Here is an 18,663-nt window from a genome sequence, read left to right as displayed (position 1 = left end):
ATTCACGCTTCCACAGTTAGGAGTAAGCAATTACACACACAGCGGTGGCAGCTGTTTCTAAAAGCAAACCTAAAATTAGTTAATAAGCACCTTTGCGAACTGGACAAATGTTTGGTAAAGCAACAACTGCTAGCTTGTTTACACAACTTTACACTGAGTGTTAATAGACTTACAGGCCATGCTGATGATTAGTCCATGCTGATTACAGGCTTCCATATGATACGATACAATTAGCCTCAGATCAATATGTGAGCAAGTCTGGGCAAGTCTGCTTCTAATTCACAAATGATGATGACGTAGAGAAGGAATATTTGAAGTACGAGTGTCACAGGCAAATCACCGTACTAGCCTGTTTACACATCAGTTTTAAAATATGAACATTTTTATACACTAGTTGTCTGATTTTTGGATAATGATCAATTAATAATCAATTATAATTCAAATATATTTCATAATCAAATATAATTTGTAATAATGTTGCCTGTAAAATGAATGCATCAATCCAAGTCATCCATCTGTTACATCCCTAATCATTACTGTAACTTACTGAAATGCCCTTCAGTAGAATTACTCATCACTTCTTGTGAAAGGAAACCGTGTTCTCATCTCAGCAAAGTTGATGCTGTTGTACAGTGTAGGCAAGTATTATCAGATCCATTTCAATACATTTGAAGAAGGGTTTAAATGACCGTTTTTTTTTTTTCGTTTGTTTTATATCAGAACCATCAGCCCAGAGTCCTTATTGCAACTTTCTGCCGAATTATCTGCATGACAAACATTTACTTAACAAAAGCCAATAAAAATGAAATCCAAGAGGTCTAACACCTGATACCTATAGATACCTAAATGATACCTATTTATGCACAGATATCAACTGTTCTTCAAAAATCAAACAGTCCAAGCTTTCAACTACAGACTATTTATTTGACAGACAAATCAAAAAAATATATTTGGCATTTCAAAAGAAACCTTAAAAGGAAAACAATACACAAGAATGAAACGTCGTCAAATGCCTGTGTACTTTCATGCAGTGGTAATGACACTTTAAAGATGCCATTAGGAAAAAAAACTGCTTTTCACAACTCATTGTGTATCTTTATATTACATCAAAAAAAATAAGAATACCAAAAACATTCCTGGAGAAACAGCAGGCAATGTTGATCAAAATGCTTTATACAGATAAAAATAATACAAAAAAGATGATCTTTGTCAAAAAATTGACAGGAAAAAATAAGAATAAAGTAATTCTTTGTACAAATACCACATAACATCAATAGTTGAGTAACATCATATATAGACTTGATTTGACTTTGTGATGTAGAACATGACGAGGAAAGTGTAACTCCTGATGTGGAATCAGAAAAAAAACAGAAGGATAAGCTACAGCACTGTGTTTTACAAAATGTACAAAACATTTGCCTCTAACTTGGTCCAACATAATACTATTTTCTTTGATTTCTTGTCTTTTTTTTCTTTTTTTTTCTTTTCTTTTTTTTTTTACAGTATGCGACAGTACAAAAACATCTTGTGCCTAGAAGTGTTGAGGTGAAGTGAAGGTGACTCTGTGCCGGCCCCTTAGTCAAGTCACTTCAGTCATGGATGCTGAATGGTTCTGAAAGAAAAAAAAAAAAAAGATTCATGGTGATACACATCAAGGACACAGTTTCATTTGGTGTGGAACATTGCACTAAATTTCTCTTAGATGCTCCCTCGATCCCTGATAATACATCAATCAGAAGAAAAAGAATATGCAATGAGAAGAGAAAGCGATATGTCGTCGTCTTCGACCCCATTTCTTCTTGAATCACCTATTTCATCCATCTTGCTTGTCCTGATAAGAACCACTGACAGTGTGGAAGATGTCCCCCACAGTGCTTACCACACACGTCCAATTCCATTTCACTGGGCATTTCCCGTAACGACCGTTCGCAAACTGCGCTAGGATGACGAGCTTGTGTCCTTCAGCGTTTGTCAAAATTAAAAAGAAATACCGCTGTGTGTGTGAGCAGCGCGGCTGTTTTTCTCACTCGCTCTCAGTACAGCTGTCTGGTTGGATTTCCTCTACTGCATGCGATGGCAACATCAGTTCAGAGAAGAAGGATTATATTTCCTGGTTGTTCATCATAAAAATGGTGGCATCAATGTTTTAAACTGCTGTAGTTTAGCAATTTAGCAGATATACACTAGGGCAGCTGTGCTTTGCAGCAAGATGAATAGCATCATATACTGTGATTTAAACCACAATGCTATTGAACGCTTGATTCTGATTGGTCAGAAGGTATTGACTAATTTTCTATAACAGCAGCTTGAACAGTAGCTCTGGCTGTAAGGTTTATATTAATGTGCTCATTCTAATACGTTATTGTTTCTATAGTAGTAATGTACTCAGGGGCTGGTATGGCAGACATGCCACATAAACAGATTAAAAACATCTGTAATTGTTGATATAGTGAAGTTTTCTCTAAGATGATGTTCATTTAATATTTATAGAAGGAGTCTCATAACAGTCAGAGAAAAAGCTGAAATTTTACATTTCTGACACAGAGGGCTCTGCATTTTCTCTGTTAAACAAGCAGCTGTGTTTTTTTCCTGTCTTATTAACTTCAAGAAATAGGAAAAAAGAGACGCTGATGAAGGAATGACTTTATAGCTGCTATAATGTACGTGATAACAGGAACTAACTTGTTTCGCATTAAAGAACGACACGTCAAATGCTTAATCAGTTTTTAGTTACAGCTAATGTGTAACGTCCAAGAAACATGTTAGTTCGCTATGAACAGTCATTCTCTCACCAGCCTCTCTTTTTTCTCTTAATAGTTATTTTCTTTTTTCTCTTAAAAGTTAATAAAAAACAAAAAACTTTTGTTAAAGCTTGTTACTAAGAAGTGTGCTGTGACTTTTACAAAGTGCTGTAACTGGAGTCTCCTGTGATAAACTTAAACATCTCTGTACAGAAAATTCAACCATATCAACATTCACAAACATTTTTTAAATCTATTTTTGTGGCGCATCCGCCATACGTAAATCACTACTCTAAAAACAATAACGTTTTACAATAGATACAATTTTACAGCCATAGCTACTGTCCAAGCTGCTTTTATAGAAAATTAATCAACACTTTCTGACCAATCAGAATCAAGCACTTTACAGCACTGTGGTTTAAACTGCTGTAGTATAAAGAGGAATAAAACGCTTTGGGGGGACATGCTGTTATTGGCCACATCACACCACCTTGTCACTGATTATTTTGCTATACCAGCATGTCCCAGAGTGTCTTATTTCTTAAGTATTTATCACAATATCAATATTATATATTGACATCACTTATCCCAGCTACAGCATATTTTTGCACAGTAGCAGATGTTCAGACTTATGCATTAACCTAATAATTATAATATGCCCAATGTAATAATAATGTTTTTATGGTAGATGTGCTATCCCAGGAGTTAAGGTTAGCTTGGTGCCAAGAATCCCATAGAATCCCATTACAGTGAACAGAAAAATGAAAGCTACTTAAATAAAAACGTAAGGGAAATACAAGGATTTCGAATTAAATGTTGCTGTGTGACTTCTTAAGTGTGCATACAGCAATGTATTATCCAAGTCTGACAGGGATTAATAGCAGCACTGTCAGCTCAGGAAACAATACAGCACTGACACTTCCTGAAAAACAATCTAAACTAGACTATAACAAATAGCAGCCTGGAGTGCCGTTTTACAGGTAGAATAAGTCTTATGTGAAATAAAATGCATATTACATAATTCAGATGTAGAGCCAAGTATTGATTTAGTTTCACTCTGGCATGAATTTAGGTGGATGAATCTTGTAACCTAGAGCAATTTATTGCATATAAATCCTTCACAACATGACATATGAAACATAATCTCTTAACAAGCATGTCCGATACGCCTCCGCCATGCTCCCTGCTTCAAACAGATCTGGCGTAGCTATCATGAATCATGCCTAGAAGATGAATGTGGAGGAATCAAAACAAGATTCACCCATGCAGGAATAAATAAGACAAATGTTTGTACTGTTACAACATCAATTACACCTCTATTTGTATGAAGATGGTGATGATGGAGATGGAGGCTCTACCTGTGCGCTGAGGGTCTCCAGTGGGCTCTCCACACGGGGGAACGTCATGAGCGGGAGGCCGCGGTATTCCTCCGTCTTCCGTTTGGTAGGAGTCGAGTGAGCACCTTTAAAGTTATTCACCACACACAGTCCCTGCAAAGCGAAACACTGATCAAGTTTTGTCGTGATGCCTGATTCATATTTAACTATTTGGGACATTTGATTTCGGTAATTAACAACAATGATAAATGACTATTCTTTATAATGTCATGTGCAGCATTATAGTTTAAGCAGACACATAAAAGACATTAAACGTTAATCATGACTTTTTGTATTACACAATCATCAGTCAGCTATTCAGAATTGCGACAAGTCTAGTCATGAATTAAGCGTGCACCATCAGACTGACCAAAAACAGAGCGATGGAGGCTCCCAGGATGAAGCCAGCGACGACATCCGAGCAGTGATTACGGTATTCTGACACCCGCTTCAGGCCGGTGAGAAAGGCAGCACACAGCGTCCCCAAACACAGCACAGGCTTTGCCAGACGACTGCTCTTCGTCCTGATTGTGCTCGTGATGTACATCTGAAACACACATTCACGTACACAAGCACGGACACGCAGACACATACACCATGGAGGATTCTCCCTGCTACGTAAATGCATACAGCTTAAAGAGATTATGTTCAATTATGTGGGAGCAAATTAAAAAAAAAAAAAAAAAAAAAAAAAGTATTTCCAGAAGGAGATGCCCAGCACAGCATTTTAATCCAGGTCACGCAGAGTCATTTCTTCTGAATTGTAACTTAAGATTACTGCAGTGCCATGGATTTTCACAGCAGTCTTGCATGCAGGAAATAGAACAGCCTAACACAGATACATCTACCAAACCAACTACTTTATCAATATACAAGCACAAATATTAACATAATACATACAGCTGCATGCAAATTTTCCTTCATCACCCGAAGTAAAAATACAGCGCATGTTAAAATATTAACAGATAAAAAAACTAAGTTTGCATCTAGCTTTCTAAATGTGCAAGAAATATACCCTAATAATATTAAAAAATGGCACATCATACCTTTTATCAATTTGTAGTTATATCCAATGTTATGTAACATCCACAAAACAAGTTTGTTCCTGTTACCTCTTGTTATAACAAGTTATAAATAGTCATTCTCTCACCAGCCTCTCTTTTTATCTCTTGAAGTTAATAAGACAAAAAAAAATGCAGCTTGTCAAGTTACCGAGAAAGCTCAAATGCTGCATTCAACTAGAGGGAACTCATAATTCCCGAACTCCAACCAGGAAAAAAAAAAAAAGAAAAAGAAAAGAAAATGCCCATTCAACTCGAAACTCCTACTCCAGATCTCAGGATAGTGTTGTGTACTCTGAGTTCAGCAAGTGAGGTCAAATCAACATGGCTGCTCACAGTATGACCAGCAAATAAAACAGATCTTCTTACCTTTAAATGAGATATACTGTAAAATACTATACAAATATTTGCTTTAGATCATATAGTCAATATAGATACATATTTGCTTGTTAAATCTATAACACTGATTGTACAGTTTGCTGTTTTGAGGAGGAAAATATACATCAGTCATCAGAGTGAGCTGGCTAGATGTGTTGTCATGTAGGTGTCAGTGTTTTTTTTTTTTTTTTTTTCTCCCCACTTTGTAGCTCAAATGCACTGAAAGTGACATAATTCTGAGCTCTGACTTCCCACTTCCCACTGCCACTGTAGACTCCTTCCGTAAATGTTAAATGTCTTCTTCCAAAAAATGTAACCACACCAACATGTTAAATAACGACACTTTTTAATCCAATTTATTCGTTGTGATAAGTTGTTACTTTAGAAATGATAACTTATTAGAACAAGTGTATTTACATAAACCTTTGATTTGTCTTGTAGCCAGAACTACTGTCAGAGCTGCTGTTTTAGAAAATTAATCAACACCTTCTGATGAATCAGATTCAATAGCTATGAGAGTCTAATGAGCCATATGCCAAAAGGAGGAAACGTGAGACTCTTACAGTGACATAGACGGCTGAGTAGACGCTGAGCGAGGCGTCTTTGGACGGGAAGGACCTCCTGGCTCGCTCCACCACCGCCCGGTTCCCTGTGCAGATGTTGCCGTTGGAGATGAACTGGTGGTTAAGGCGGCACTCGTTGCCTGTGTAATTGGGCTGGCAGACGGTGAGGAAGTACGGTGCCAAGCTGCCCGTCACCACCTGCCCGGCGTTCACAAAGATGTCTGTCGCAAACAGGCCAAACGCAAACACACCTGTGGTGGGAAAACGCCAGCACATTCATTAAGTCTTGCTGTTCTCAATCAGGACTCGAGCAACACAGCCAAACAGATTAGAGATTCTTGGAAGCACATGTGCAGATCTACTGATGGCAAGGCTTTTTTATTCCTCCCTGGATTTTCTCGTTTCATCAGATGGTATTGTCCCACTGGGCAAATTTAAACATGCAACCAAATGTAAGCAGGACTGGCAAGAATCATGCATTGAAGAGAGTCATTAAGAGAGTCATTTCTCTACTCTTTCATTTTTTTGACCTTGTGATGCAAGACATTATCTGCCTTTGCTCCAGCATGAAACTGTATATCGATGAGAGATGTGAGATAATTGGTGGAGCTTCTCGTTGTCTGCATGCTGCCGACGAGCTAGAAGATAGACGACTGATGACTACGACCTCCGAAGAAGGACAGAAATGTAGAGGGGGAGAGCGAAAAGCTCAGCCATTCCCTGTGTCTAGTGAAAAGAATTGAATACAATGGTCCACATCAGTGCAATACCAAGCCTCAGTGGACATCATTACCGGAGTCTCTCCTGAATTATGCACCAGGGTCAAGTAATGCTGTAGGACTAAGCTCTCTCAGCCAGACCCGAGACGGATTTTTTTTTTTTTTTTTTTTTTTTAAAGACGTGAAGCCACATCAAAAACTCCCTATCAATATTCCTCAAGTAGGAGAAAAACAGATATGCCAGAAAACCTTACCAGGATTAAACTCAAGGTCATTTTGTTCTTATTAATATTGATATTTTGGAAACTGGACGTTGAGAATCAGTGATGTTTCGTTAATGGCGCCAGTGTTCATGTTTCCTCATGTAACGTCCACTCATTCTGTAAACCCTGTCAGAACCACGCAGTCCTGCTCACTATTAAAAACCAGAGCAGCGGATAAGGTCATGTATTCCTGTCTTTCCTGCCCTCAGGCTGACCAGTGCTTCTCTGCCTCAGGGCGATTTTTCAAAAGGAGCTCATCAAACAACACCACAAAAGAAGAGGCTCACCGATAAACCTGATGATCCTACGAATGAGTGGATTCAGGTAGCAGCATTCTCCAGTAACAATCATCTTCTCCTGGGCAATGAGAGCCTCTCTTGTGGATTTCATCATGTACATGGAGATCTCACCAATGAAGATCTGCACACCAGTAAGAATAACATGGGCAATTAGTTAAAAAAATAATAATAAATATTTAAATATGTATCTGTGCTTAATGGAGTACTGTAGCAGCTTTCATCATCTCTATGCACAACATCTGTAGAGTACCGGCGATTACCAGAGACAAGATTTTTGACCAGAAACACCTAGAGGACAGTCATTATGGATGAAGTAAAACATGACATGATGTGTGGTTGTAGGGAAATAATCAATGACCAGGTGGTGCAATGTGGCCAGTGTTTTATTCTGCTTATAGCACATTTCAATTTATTAGGAGAAAGACATGCACATTATATCCACTTATAGTTCCATTTAATGTTGTGCAAAGTCTGTAAAACGATTTTATTCCTCTTATCACTTGTGTTACAGCAGTTCTAAAGAGCCGCTCCTTCACCAACGTATCTTCTTCTTCCTCTTAAAGTTAATGACAAAAAAAGCAGGTTGTAATGTTATTGAGAAAATGCAAAGCCCTCTGTCCTGAAGACTGTCAGAAAACTTCAGATTACAGCTTTACCTCTGTCTGGTACAAAGTGCTGACAGTGGAGACTCCTTTTAAAAATGCTAAATGCTGAAAATGTCTCCTCGCAGTAAACTTATTTACAAATGCGTTTATTTGTTATTATCCATTTATCTGGAAGATGTTACTATAAAAACAATGACATATTAAAACAAGAGCATTAATATAAACAGACCACTTAGTATATATCATTAAAATGTGAGCACTAATCGGAGCTGCTGTTATAGAAGATTAATCAACACACTCACCAATCAGTTTAAACATTTTTTTGTACAATACTTAAATGAATTTTTCTGCCAAATAAGCTGTAAACCTGTATATTTTGTCCTTTCATGGATTAGACTAGTTTTTCAGAGGAAAGAATTTGTGAATTTGACTGCACATGGATACGACAAAAGCCACAAAAAAGCACAAGTAAACAGAATTCCTTTTTACTGCGAGGTCTCTCAGGTCTGTCTAATCCTAAATTGAACGTTTGTAACTTCTCAGAATATAGTTGCATATTTTGGATATTTATTCAAAAGACAGTCCTTAGAATTTCATTACAAGTAAGTTTTGTGTAAGCAGGTTTCCAGAAACATTAATTGTACATTTTCGGTAAATGGAGATTAAAGGGAAAATAATACAACAACAACAACAATAAAACAAAATGCTGGAGCATTCCTTTAACCTTATCCCTTAATCTCATGTTGTGTAGATCAAATGTTATTTATTCTAGAAGTGGAGGCATGACAGCTTCCATCGTGTGAATCAAATTTGGTGAATAATCTGATCTGCTTAACAATATTACGCCATTTGTCTTATTCTGTTGTTCTGTGCAGTTAGCCTGCGCTGCCATTTTCTCTAACGTCCTCAGAATTTATTAGATTCTGCTACACTTGTGGGTTTTTTTAGTTTGCTTGTTTGTTTTTTTTTTTTAAATTAAAACTAAACAAGTCACATCAGAATACTGGTCACCAAAAAATTTGGACTGAAAATGTCCAAAGTTGAAAATGTGTATTCAGATGAAAATTTCAACCGATAGCGTTAACCTGTTTTTCCCCCCAAGACATTTCCACTACATAAAATAAAACAAATGCATTAAAGAAAATGTAATACATTAAATAAATTTAACTAGATAATAAACAATAAATAATATATATATATATATATATATATATATACATATATATATATATATATATATACACATATATATATATATATACACATATATATATATATATATATATATACATATATATATATATATATATACATATATATATATATATATATATATATATATATATATATATATATATATATATATATATTTTAAATCTAGCTTGATTTTTTCAGTATCTGTCTACGTTCTAAGAATTTTTCATTTCCGTGCATCACTAACTGAAACTATAGTTTCATCCTTGTTTTTGTCTTACACTTTTGTCATACATTACTTACTACTTGCGCCACTTACACTTATGTAACACTAGCTCCGGAATTTCCTCATATATCGGATTCCCACAAACCAAATATTTCATCTGACTGTGTGTCTCTTTAAACTATTCATAATCAGAATATTTCACCAATATTGGTGAAATATTCTGAAAGTTTATCTGAAAGTTAGGCTGATAAACAAAAAAAAGCTAAGATTTTATAGCCACCATGTTGTGAAAGGAAGAAAGAAGGCCACCTCTTAAGTGCATTTATGCCAAGAGGAATGGAACGGCAAGAAAGTCCGCGCTAGTGGAGAAAGCACCTGCGGGCTCTGCGAGCCAGTCTGGCGTTAACGCATTTTTTACTCCTGAGGGCAGCACACTGTGCTCCTAATGAAAGCTCATTTCATCAGCTCTAGGCTTAACACAGTAAAATAAAAATGTCTCACAGCTCCAATGATGAGGCATACAGTACATACCTTTAGCCAGGATTTTATGCTTTTTGTTAAGGAATGATATAGTTTAAAATTAAGTGGTGACAGTTTTTTTTGGTGACAAGTGCACCAAGGACAAGCTATGGGTATTAGTTATGTAAGAAATAAAACACGACAGGGCCTGCTGTTATAGAAAAATAATCAACAATAAGATGGTATATGTTTTATTTTCATACTACAGCAATTTGCCAATGATTACAATTATTTGATTTATTAAAGAACGATATCATACTTTTCATCTGCTTATCATTACATTTCTGCTATAAACAGTTGTTCCTTCATTAAATACTCAGCCTCTCCTTTTCCCTGACAAGCAGCTTGTTACAGATAAAACTGGAAAGTCCTCTAAAGACTTTCCCGCGGTGGAAAACTTGTAACTGACTGTTACAAAGCACTGACACTGGAGACTCCTTCCATAAATGATAATAAATATCTCCTTATAGAAAGCTTCACCATGTCAACGATTATACATTTTCTTTTCTTTATACTTTTCAAACACGTTTAAATGGTTAAGATTATGTGAGTGCTTGTCCTTGTGAATTAGTTGTCACTATAGAAACATGACCGTATTAACTGCTGTTAGAGAAAAAGAATCACCACTAATCTGAGAATTCAGCAGTGCTGTGGTATAAACAGATACATCAACCTTAGTTACAGCTGTAGTCAGAAAGTTATAAAGGCCAGAATCTAACAATTTACAATGTACAATTGATTACTATAAAATAATCCAATCCAATTTTTTTCAATCCATGTTATTTCAATCCACCTAAAGCAATTAGTCAGTATTGTGCTTAATGTCATGTGATTTGTTCAAAACTGCTTTTGATAACATGTGCAAGAAACATATTACAGACTGTCCAATAAGATAAGAAAAGATAAGATAAGATAAGATAAGATAAGATAAGATAAGATAAGATAAGATAAGATAAGATAAACTTTAATGATCCCACAGTGGGGAAATTCACTTATCACAGCAGCTCACAGACAGTTAAAGTGCAGGAAGAAAGAAAAGGAAGGAAGAAAGAAAAGTTAAAACTATAACTATATATACACCCTTAGGAATAATAAAAGAAATAAAATTATATAAAATTATATAAAATTTATAAAATATTGCACATATGAACATCACAGTAATACGGTGTTGTAAAAAATAAAATTATATAAAATTATAAAGTATTGCACAATGACTAACCAACAGATTTAATTTCATGTTAATGAGGTTCACCTTGATCTACAAAGATAAACTCCAAAAGGAAAAGTGCAACTAGTCCTTGCAATCTTGGCTAACAACCAACATTACCATGTGGAGCTGGATTCTGACCTTCAGCGTGAGTTGCATGCTGTGCGTCATGCTTACATCTGCAAATCCTGATCACTGAGCGCCCTCTTGTGATGAAATCCTGTAGCACATGTGACACCTTTCCAGAAACCTTTACAAATGCTTCAGACTCACCTTCCCATTTAATTTAACACATGTTGAATAAAAAGTGTGAACAGAAGGACTTTACTCACGACGGCGGTGGGAACTGCAGCCACTACGCAGTAGAGAATGAGCGGAGGGATGAAGCTGTTCTCCTCAACTCCAGGGTAGGGCTTCATGAGCTCGGCGTCGTTGCAGAAGAAGCCCTGGATGTGGATGCCGAATATATCGGTGCACTCAAAGTAGTAGGCCAACAGCACCGTGCCTGCCATGATGACCAGCTGGAGAGAAAACACAGCACCAGACATGTCCATTACCTTCATATCATTCTACTAAATCAGCTGGATTTCACCTAGCCACATTTGCAGTAATCCATCAGATTTCATTAAAGTATCTGCTTTTTTCCATTGCCCGAACTGGTGCAGCACTCCTTTATGTTTTATTCCCCTTCCCGTCCTGTTTAAAGCGTTACATAAAAGCTTTGTCTGCAGGCTGCTAAAGGAGGTCACTATGAAAAAAAGGCACATAATGCATAAAGCATGGTAGAACAAGGTCATCTTCATCCAGGGGTGCTGCAGTTAAAAAATAATGAAAATATTCCCAAATAAGGACAGGAACATGCCTTTATTTGGCTAAAATACATGTCACGTTAAAGATGTTCCTGTGTTCCTGTCCACTACAGCATAAGCATGATGTATAGTAATGAATCAGTTTTACTCTCAGGTGAATTTTCTGGACACAGCCTCATCAAGCACCATTTCCGTTCCAATCAAGAGCCATTTTTAGTTCAGCACTTGGCTTCCTCTGTGTCCAGAACATCAGCTGTGTGACTGGAGAAATTAACACCTGTGTTGGGATGTTTTCCTGATGGCAGCTGGTGTTTTGCTTTGTTGAAGTGCATCTGGATCACAGTGTAGTTACTTACATCACGTTCTTCCAAACACTGTTTTAATGACGTCCTTAGAAAGCAAAGCTACTAATTACTAAACTAGCCCTGGAGTCTTGTAGTAGACTGGGACATGCAGATTTCGCTTCAAGGCTTTATTATTAGTTCTATATTCAATGAGGAGGTTCAACAACCAGAAAACTCCTTATTGACTTTCACATAACAAAAGTTGTTAATTTGGTATGTATAGTAGCTATGTTTAAACGACTTTGCAAAACCCCAGATATAAATGCACAAGTTATGAGGCAAATTCATAGGTTGCCTGTTTCCCCCAGTATTCTGCTCACCACTTGTGATATATTACTCGTCCACTGAGAAACATCACACTTCCAGCTGAGCACTGCAACACTAGTGCAAAAAGCCCAACCAACAATCTGGAGATAAATCAAGGAGTTCAGTCAGATGACTGAATCCATCTGTCCACTGGCACAGCACTTTTTCTTCCAGTAGGGGGTAAAAAAAAAAAAAAAAAGCACCTCATCATCACTTTTCTTTATATAATCCCAGTTCAGTAATCCCTGATTGTAATGCTGCATATCTACAATCAGATCTACCTTACTTTTTTGAAACAGCCCTCCTGCTAAAAACAAACAAATAGAACTCGAGTCTAGAACACCAAGTCTAACCCTAGTCCTTCTTGTTACAAATATGTGTGCCTCAAATACCCCTAAAATAGACTTCAAACAGGAAGGAAGCTATTGAAGAAAAACTACTTAAGACATCTAACCCTGGTGTGATCACCCTGATTCATCCTGTTTAGATCAATTTCAAAATCTAATCAGTTCATCTACTGATTACAATTACAATTATAATTCCATACAAATCCTACAAACATTCGACCAATCATTCTTGAGATACTGCACTAACGAGAAACACAGACAGCACGCATGGAAGGACAACCAGAAAACACCACCTAGTGGCGGAGGCATAAAAACAGATCAACCATGACATGACAAATTCATGGTATAATAACTATTCAAGCCAATATCATATAACATGGCTTAAAATGAGTCTCAGACCTGAAGGGTCTTGAGCGATCAGACTTAAATTATGCGGATAATCCTGATCTGGATATAATCCTGATACTCAAACTGCAGGAAATGGTCAAGTATAAATACTGGATTTTAACTCAAAGTTTCAAGTCATCTAAGCCAATGGCATTCGGACTAATTTTTAAATCACCAGCCAAAAAAGGAGTTCACTTTGCCTTAAACTGCAGGGTAGTGAGTGGAATCAGTGAGTTTCACACAATATTTCAAACAGTGCTGGATTCCTACAGCAGACACTAAAATGTGCTGATCACTTTTAGCATTTTCATCAGCTGCAATGTGACTGCTGAAGCGTGGCTGATGAAATCGGCTGCCAGCGAGTGTTCTCTCATTTGTGGTCAGGTGATGGCCTGACATGATTTCCCACCTTTTCGACAATACAAATTGGTGGACGAGGGAAAAATGTGCTGGCAGAGCATTTTGGTATTCAAAACTGTGCTAAAATATCTGAGTCCACCACAGGGTCCAGTAACAAGTGTTTCCCAACACAATTAAATCATTCTTTTTTTGAGTGAAAGATGTAAGGAGGATGATGAAGAACATAAAGAATGCCATATTTAAGGTACAGTGGGTAGAAACAGAGCTCTAGTAGTTACCTGGTGAACTACAAAAGCATTGTATTGATCTGTTAATTCCTTGTAACCCCTATCCATGGTCATGTATGCGAAGCCCCGCCTCCAAAAAGCTGCGGTAGCTACCAAAGTTCATTTATATCAGTTCTGTACACTGCTAGCTAATGCCCAAAATACAAACCAAATGACTTTCTGACCTGTTGATGTAAGACAGGTATAAGGAATACCAAGGAAGAGAGCAACTTTGGAATAGCAGGTTTATAGCAGTGATCCAGGTACATAAAATAGGCTCTAAACATTCAGTACCAAGGCTCAGGGAAAAACCTGTATTTTTCACAATTTGGACCAACATATTTTGTTCAAACACACTAATTCTACAACACTGGATCCCTTTGTGCCAGGGACAACTTCCCCAGTCTCCAGTTTATAACTGAAGTCTGCCATCTTGCCATTTTTGATGTTACTATCCTAAATGCTAAAACCGTTCATCCATGAATAAGCAGAGGTCCATTAGTCATAGGAACATGCAGGCAGCTTCCTTACAGCACAAGCGCAGCACTCATCTAACAAAGCAGAGTGGATGCTCTGTGCTATAGAAACACAGTGAACCAGGTTACAATATACAGCCTGGTTTTTGAGTAATAGACATTATTTCATGCGCTTGAGAATCAGTACAATCCACAGATTTAAACATGTGATTACACACGACACTTAAGATTACTCTGAAACATAATTTGGTAAAAATGTAGAAGCATAAATCCAGCCGTCTATCCAAGCTACACCTGACGTCTAAAACATTTTGCCATGACAAGGCCTCTTATGATTATGCCATTCTGACTTACAATTAGTTGTTACTGAGATTAATGAATGAGATTAATGAATGAATTAGGCCACTTTATAATATAATCATAACAAAAATAATAATGCAATATGTAATAATGTACAGGTATTTATTAACAAGATAGACTGGAGTACCATCCAGAGTGTATTCCTGCCTCACCCCCAGTGTTCCCGGGATAGACGCCGGACCCACCACGAACCTGATCAGATGAAAAAAAAAGGGATAGAACTGAAGATGAGTGAGTGAAAGACTGAATGAATGAATGATATGGCCAAAAGTATTTGAACACCTGACCATCACACCTACATGTGCTTGTTGAAAATCCCATTCCAGATTTAGTCCCCCTTTCCTGTTATAAGAACCTCCACTCTTCTGGGAAAGCTTTCCACTAGATTTTGGAGCATAGCTGTGCAGAACATACGAAAAAAATGTATTGCACTGTTCAGGACTAATGCAATAAATCTTTGTCATCTCAATTATGTTTAACGGATGTTTTTATAGAAGCTAATAGGAAATATCCAACTATAGTCTTTATCTGGAAACATATGGTTGTGGAATATAATAATTAATTACAATGACCTCAAATAATGTGCATCCCAATTAACTGTAATTATGTGATTATGTAATGATTGTGATGGGTCTAGTCATAACACAGGCTAGAATTGCCTAAGTTTAGAAACCGTATGCAAAATTTTTGAAGCAGCCAACATCTTTTGTGTCAAACAGCTGGAAACGAGGAACCACACAGGATGCTGTGGTCGAGTGTTATGAGCCAATTTGCATATTGCTCACAATACAGCAATCAGATTTCAATCCAGCTAATCCACTACAAGCGTAGATGGATGCGGTTAAAAACTTTTGAGGATACAATTCAGATTCAAGATGCACGAAACGCCCAGATGTGAGCAGGGTCATACACTAAAACTCCTCTCAAATTAAGCACTTGAAGTACTATGTATGCCTCAGGCACAACCGCAGATGGAGAGCTGATGTTTGCCAGTTGCCTGGAGGTGTGTTTTAATCCTGTCCTGAGTCACCAGAAATCAAACCTTACAATATGTGCTTATATTTCCAGTGTTGGTGAAGCTAATGAAAGCAGATCTACGTGCAGTAAATGAAGCTTATGCTACAGCACTGTTGAATTCTCCAGTCCTCAGGGTGGTAACAGTAACTCCGCTTTGCGTCCTGCTGTGTCACACCACCACGTCTTCGATTATAGTCCTATATCAGCACATACTTAACCCACTCATATAAATATTGATTGCTTAATACTACACTCCTGGGCAAAAAAAATGGGTCAAACCCAAAATGGAAAACATTAAGCTTTTAATAGTCTTAACAAATTAGAAAATTAGCAAGAATTAAACGAATGCACTCCTGAGACCTCCTGTGCCACCATTTGCTGGTTTCCTTTTGCTGCAGTGAACTGTTTGAGGAAAAGCTAGAAACAGGGAAATTCACTTATATATTAGTCTTCTTCTACACAAAGGTAAAGTCATGATACTGATTAAAATGTTTGATGTAAAATTCAAACTAACACATGTCTGTGTGTACAAAAATTTCCAAAAATATCTTCTGGAATGTTTTTTTTTTTTCTTCTTAAAAGATCAGTCATTATGTGGTTAACTGCCACACCTGATGCAGCCCGTCAAGGGCCACAAGGCTTAAACATTTAAAGAAATCAAAGAGAAAAGCTCCCATACTAAGTTCCTTTATCTATTTGTTTAATTCTTGCTAATTTTCGGACCAGTGATTTGTTGTTAAGAACATTAAAGCTTAATATTTTGCCATTTTAGGCTTGGCCCATTTTTTTGCCCAGGAGTGTATACTGCATTAATTAATCTCAAAACCATTTGTTAGTAATAATCGTTTATCACAGCTCCTGCAATTCACAGTATCGCTATCTCATAATCTTGCTGTATAAAGAGTTACGACCAGCAGATGGTGTGGAATGAAAACAGGGATGGTGTTTTACACAGGCAGCTTTATGGCAGAGAATTATATGCATCCAGACCCTCACTTGCCAATGCAATGTGTGTGTGTGTGTGTGTGTGTAAGTGGAGACACAGACAGACAGACAGACAGACTGACAGACAGACATACAGACAGAGCAACCATGTAACACATTTTCCTCCAGTAGGGGTCAGTAGTTGACTAAAGACAGAAATTTAGCAGCTGAAAAAGAATATATGACAGAGCAAGAAAGGTAGAGATAGCAGATGTCAATATAAATAAATTGATATAATAAAGATTTTATGACAAAATGTCAGTTGATATTCTTAGTTTAGCATTAACTGCAATGTCAGCATCTAAAATTGACACTCTAATGCATGTCTCTCCTTAAATCCATCATCACACGAATCAATTTCTCCATTTCTTGGTCTGTGTTTGTCGTACACACCACTCACATCTGTATAACGACTCTGGAGAGTAAACAGCACAGCTCAGGGCTATGTGGGGCTGGATGCAGGTTCAGAGATAAATAATTCACTCAGTGCACTGGAGCGCAGCTGTTCTGGGGCAAACAGCTCGACTGTAACAAGCGTTGAAGAGAGCTGCAGCAGTGTGAGCTCAAAAACGCGCTTCACACACCTTGAACAAAAAAAATGCCTGCTGTTGAAGTGAAGACAGGATCAGGCCTACTGAGGTAACGCTATACACACTAAGAACATTTTGTATAAATATGTGATCAAACTCCTTGTAGTTTAAATATCTGAGTTATATACAGATTATGGGGGACTCTGGGACCACAAAGACCCTCAAGTTCCAGCCAGAGGTCACCTATTTATCACCAAAATTAGACCATAAAGAGGTCTATGTTTTTTATTTGTATCAGAAACTAATTATCTTAGAAACGCCAGCATGCCGGCGCATCTCTAGATCCCTTGGAACAGGGTTCAGCTGTTACTGAAGATGAGTGAGTAAATATATTCGAAACTAATACATACTAAATTAAATGTAAACTTGCCTTGGGTGTATTCAAGAGTTTTCATATCTGTATATTTGTCTGACAACAGCAATAACGTCTGTAGCTTCTTGCTAGAGGCTCTCAGATAAACAACACTGACAGGGAGTCAGAAACACTAAAGAGATGTAGTCTATTTCGTATAAGCTGCCGAGACAGCGACTACAAGTACTGGTGCTTTCTTCTTTTATATCAATTCCCAGTCTGTCTGTTCCCAGCAAAGATTCCTAGGCTAGGAGAACATTTCCTATTACAGAGCATCACAGTTATGGTTTTGGTTCAGTGTCATGTTTTCTGGGTGTTTTGAAGAACTTTTGTAAACGTTCCCACAACAATAATGCTCTTAGTTGTTGAAAGGTTAGCACTAATGCTTTAGGGCTTTCCAAGTAATGCAACAAAAGCATTCGGCAGCCTATTGTCCAGAGTTCATGACAACGATATCACGATATCAACGATGCCACAGCCGTCTGTGGCCAGGTATCCAAGAGAGCAAAACTGGGTGTGAACTCTGGGTGGAAGGGATAGTATATTCTCTCTCCCCTGTCAATCATAGAAAGACTAGCCAATCATAGGTGTCTGTGAGCTCATGTATCTGGAAGAGGGCAGATAGCACTTTCCTCTGTTTTTGTTATGCTACTATATCTTAGGAACATAGTAGGAATATTGTTTTAGGAACACACACTGAACAGGACAGTCATAGGGCACCATTCACACACATATATTCACATATGTTCACACCTAGGGGGCAATTTGAGTACCCAATACCCTACTGGGAGGTGGGAGGAAACCGGAGAACCCTGAGGATGCTGGGAGGTGACAGCAATACCTGCTGTTCCACCATGTCGCCCGTTTGGTCTAGATGTTAAACCCAAAGTGCAAGTTTTTTCCTGCAGATTGTC

General features: G+C 37.5%; 1 protein-coding gene across 1 annotated transcript in view; it reads right to left on the bottom strand.

Moving 5' to 3' along the window:
* Positions 1–903: 903 nt before the first annotated feature.
* The window catches only part of plppr1 (phospholipid phosphatase related 1), a 41,290-nt gene continuing 23,530 nt past the window's right edge, over positions 904–18,663 (bottom strand). Inside the window, exons 3-8 of the mRNA XM_026942846.3 lie at positions 11,484–11,672; positions 7,389–7,521; positions 6,120–6,370; positions 4,488–4,664; positions 4,100–4,231; positions 904–1,612 (exon numbers count right to left, since the gene is read on the bottom strand). Coding sequence (XP_026798647.1) covers positions 1,580–1,612; positions 4,100–4,231; positions 4,488–4,664; positions 6,120–6,370; positions 7,389–7,521; positions 11,484–11,672 — 915 coding nt within the window. The 3' untranslated portion in view covers positions 904–1,579. The remainder of the gene's footprint in view (positions 1,613–4,099; positions 4,232–4,487; positions 4,665–6,119; positions 6,371–7,388; positions 7,522–11,483; positions 11,673–18,663) is intronic.

Source organism: Pangasianodon hypophthalmus, chromosome 17 (assembly GCF_027358585.1).
Source record: "Pangasianodon hypophthalmus isolate fPanHyp1 chromosome 17, fPanHyp1.pri, whole genome shotgun sequence".
NCBI lineage: Eukaryota > Metazoa > Chordata > Actinopteri > Siluriformes > Pangasiidae > Pangasianodon > Pangasianodon hypophthalmus.
Note: the sequence above shows the minus strand (reverse complement) of the source record. Positions and strands in the feature narration are given on the sequence as shown.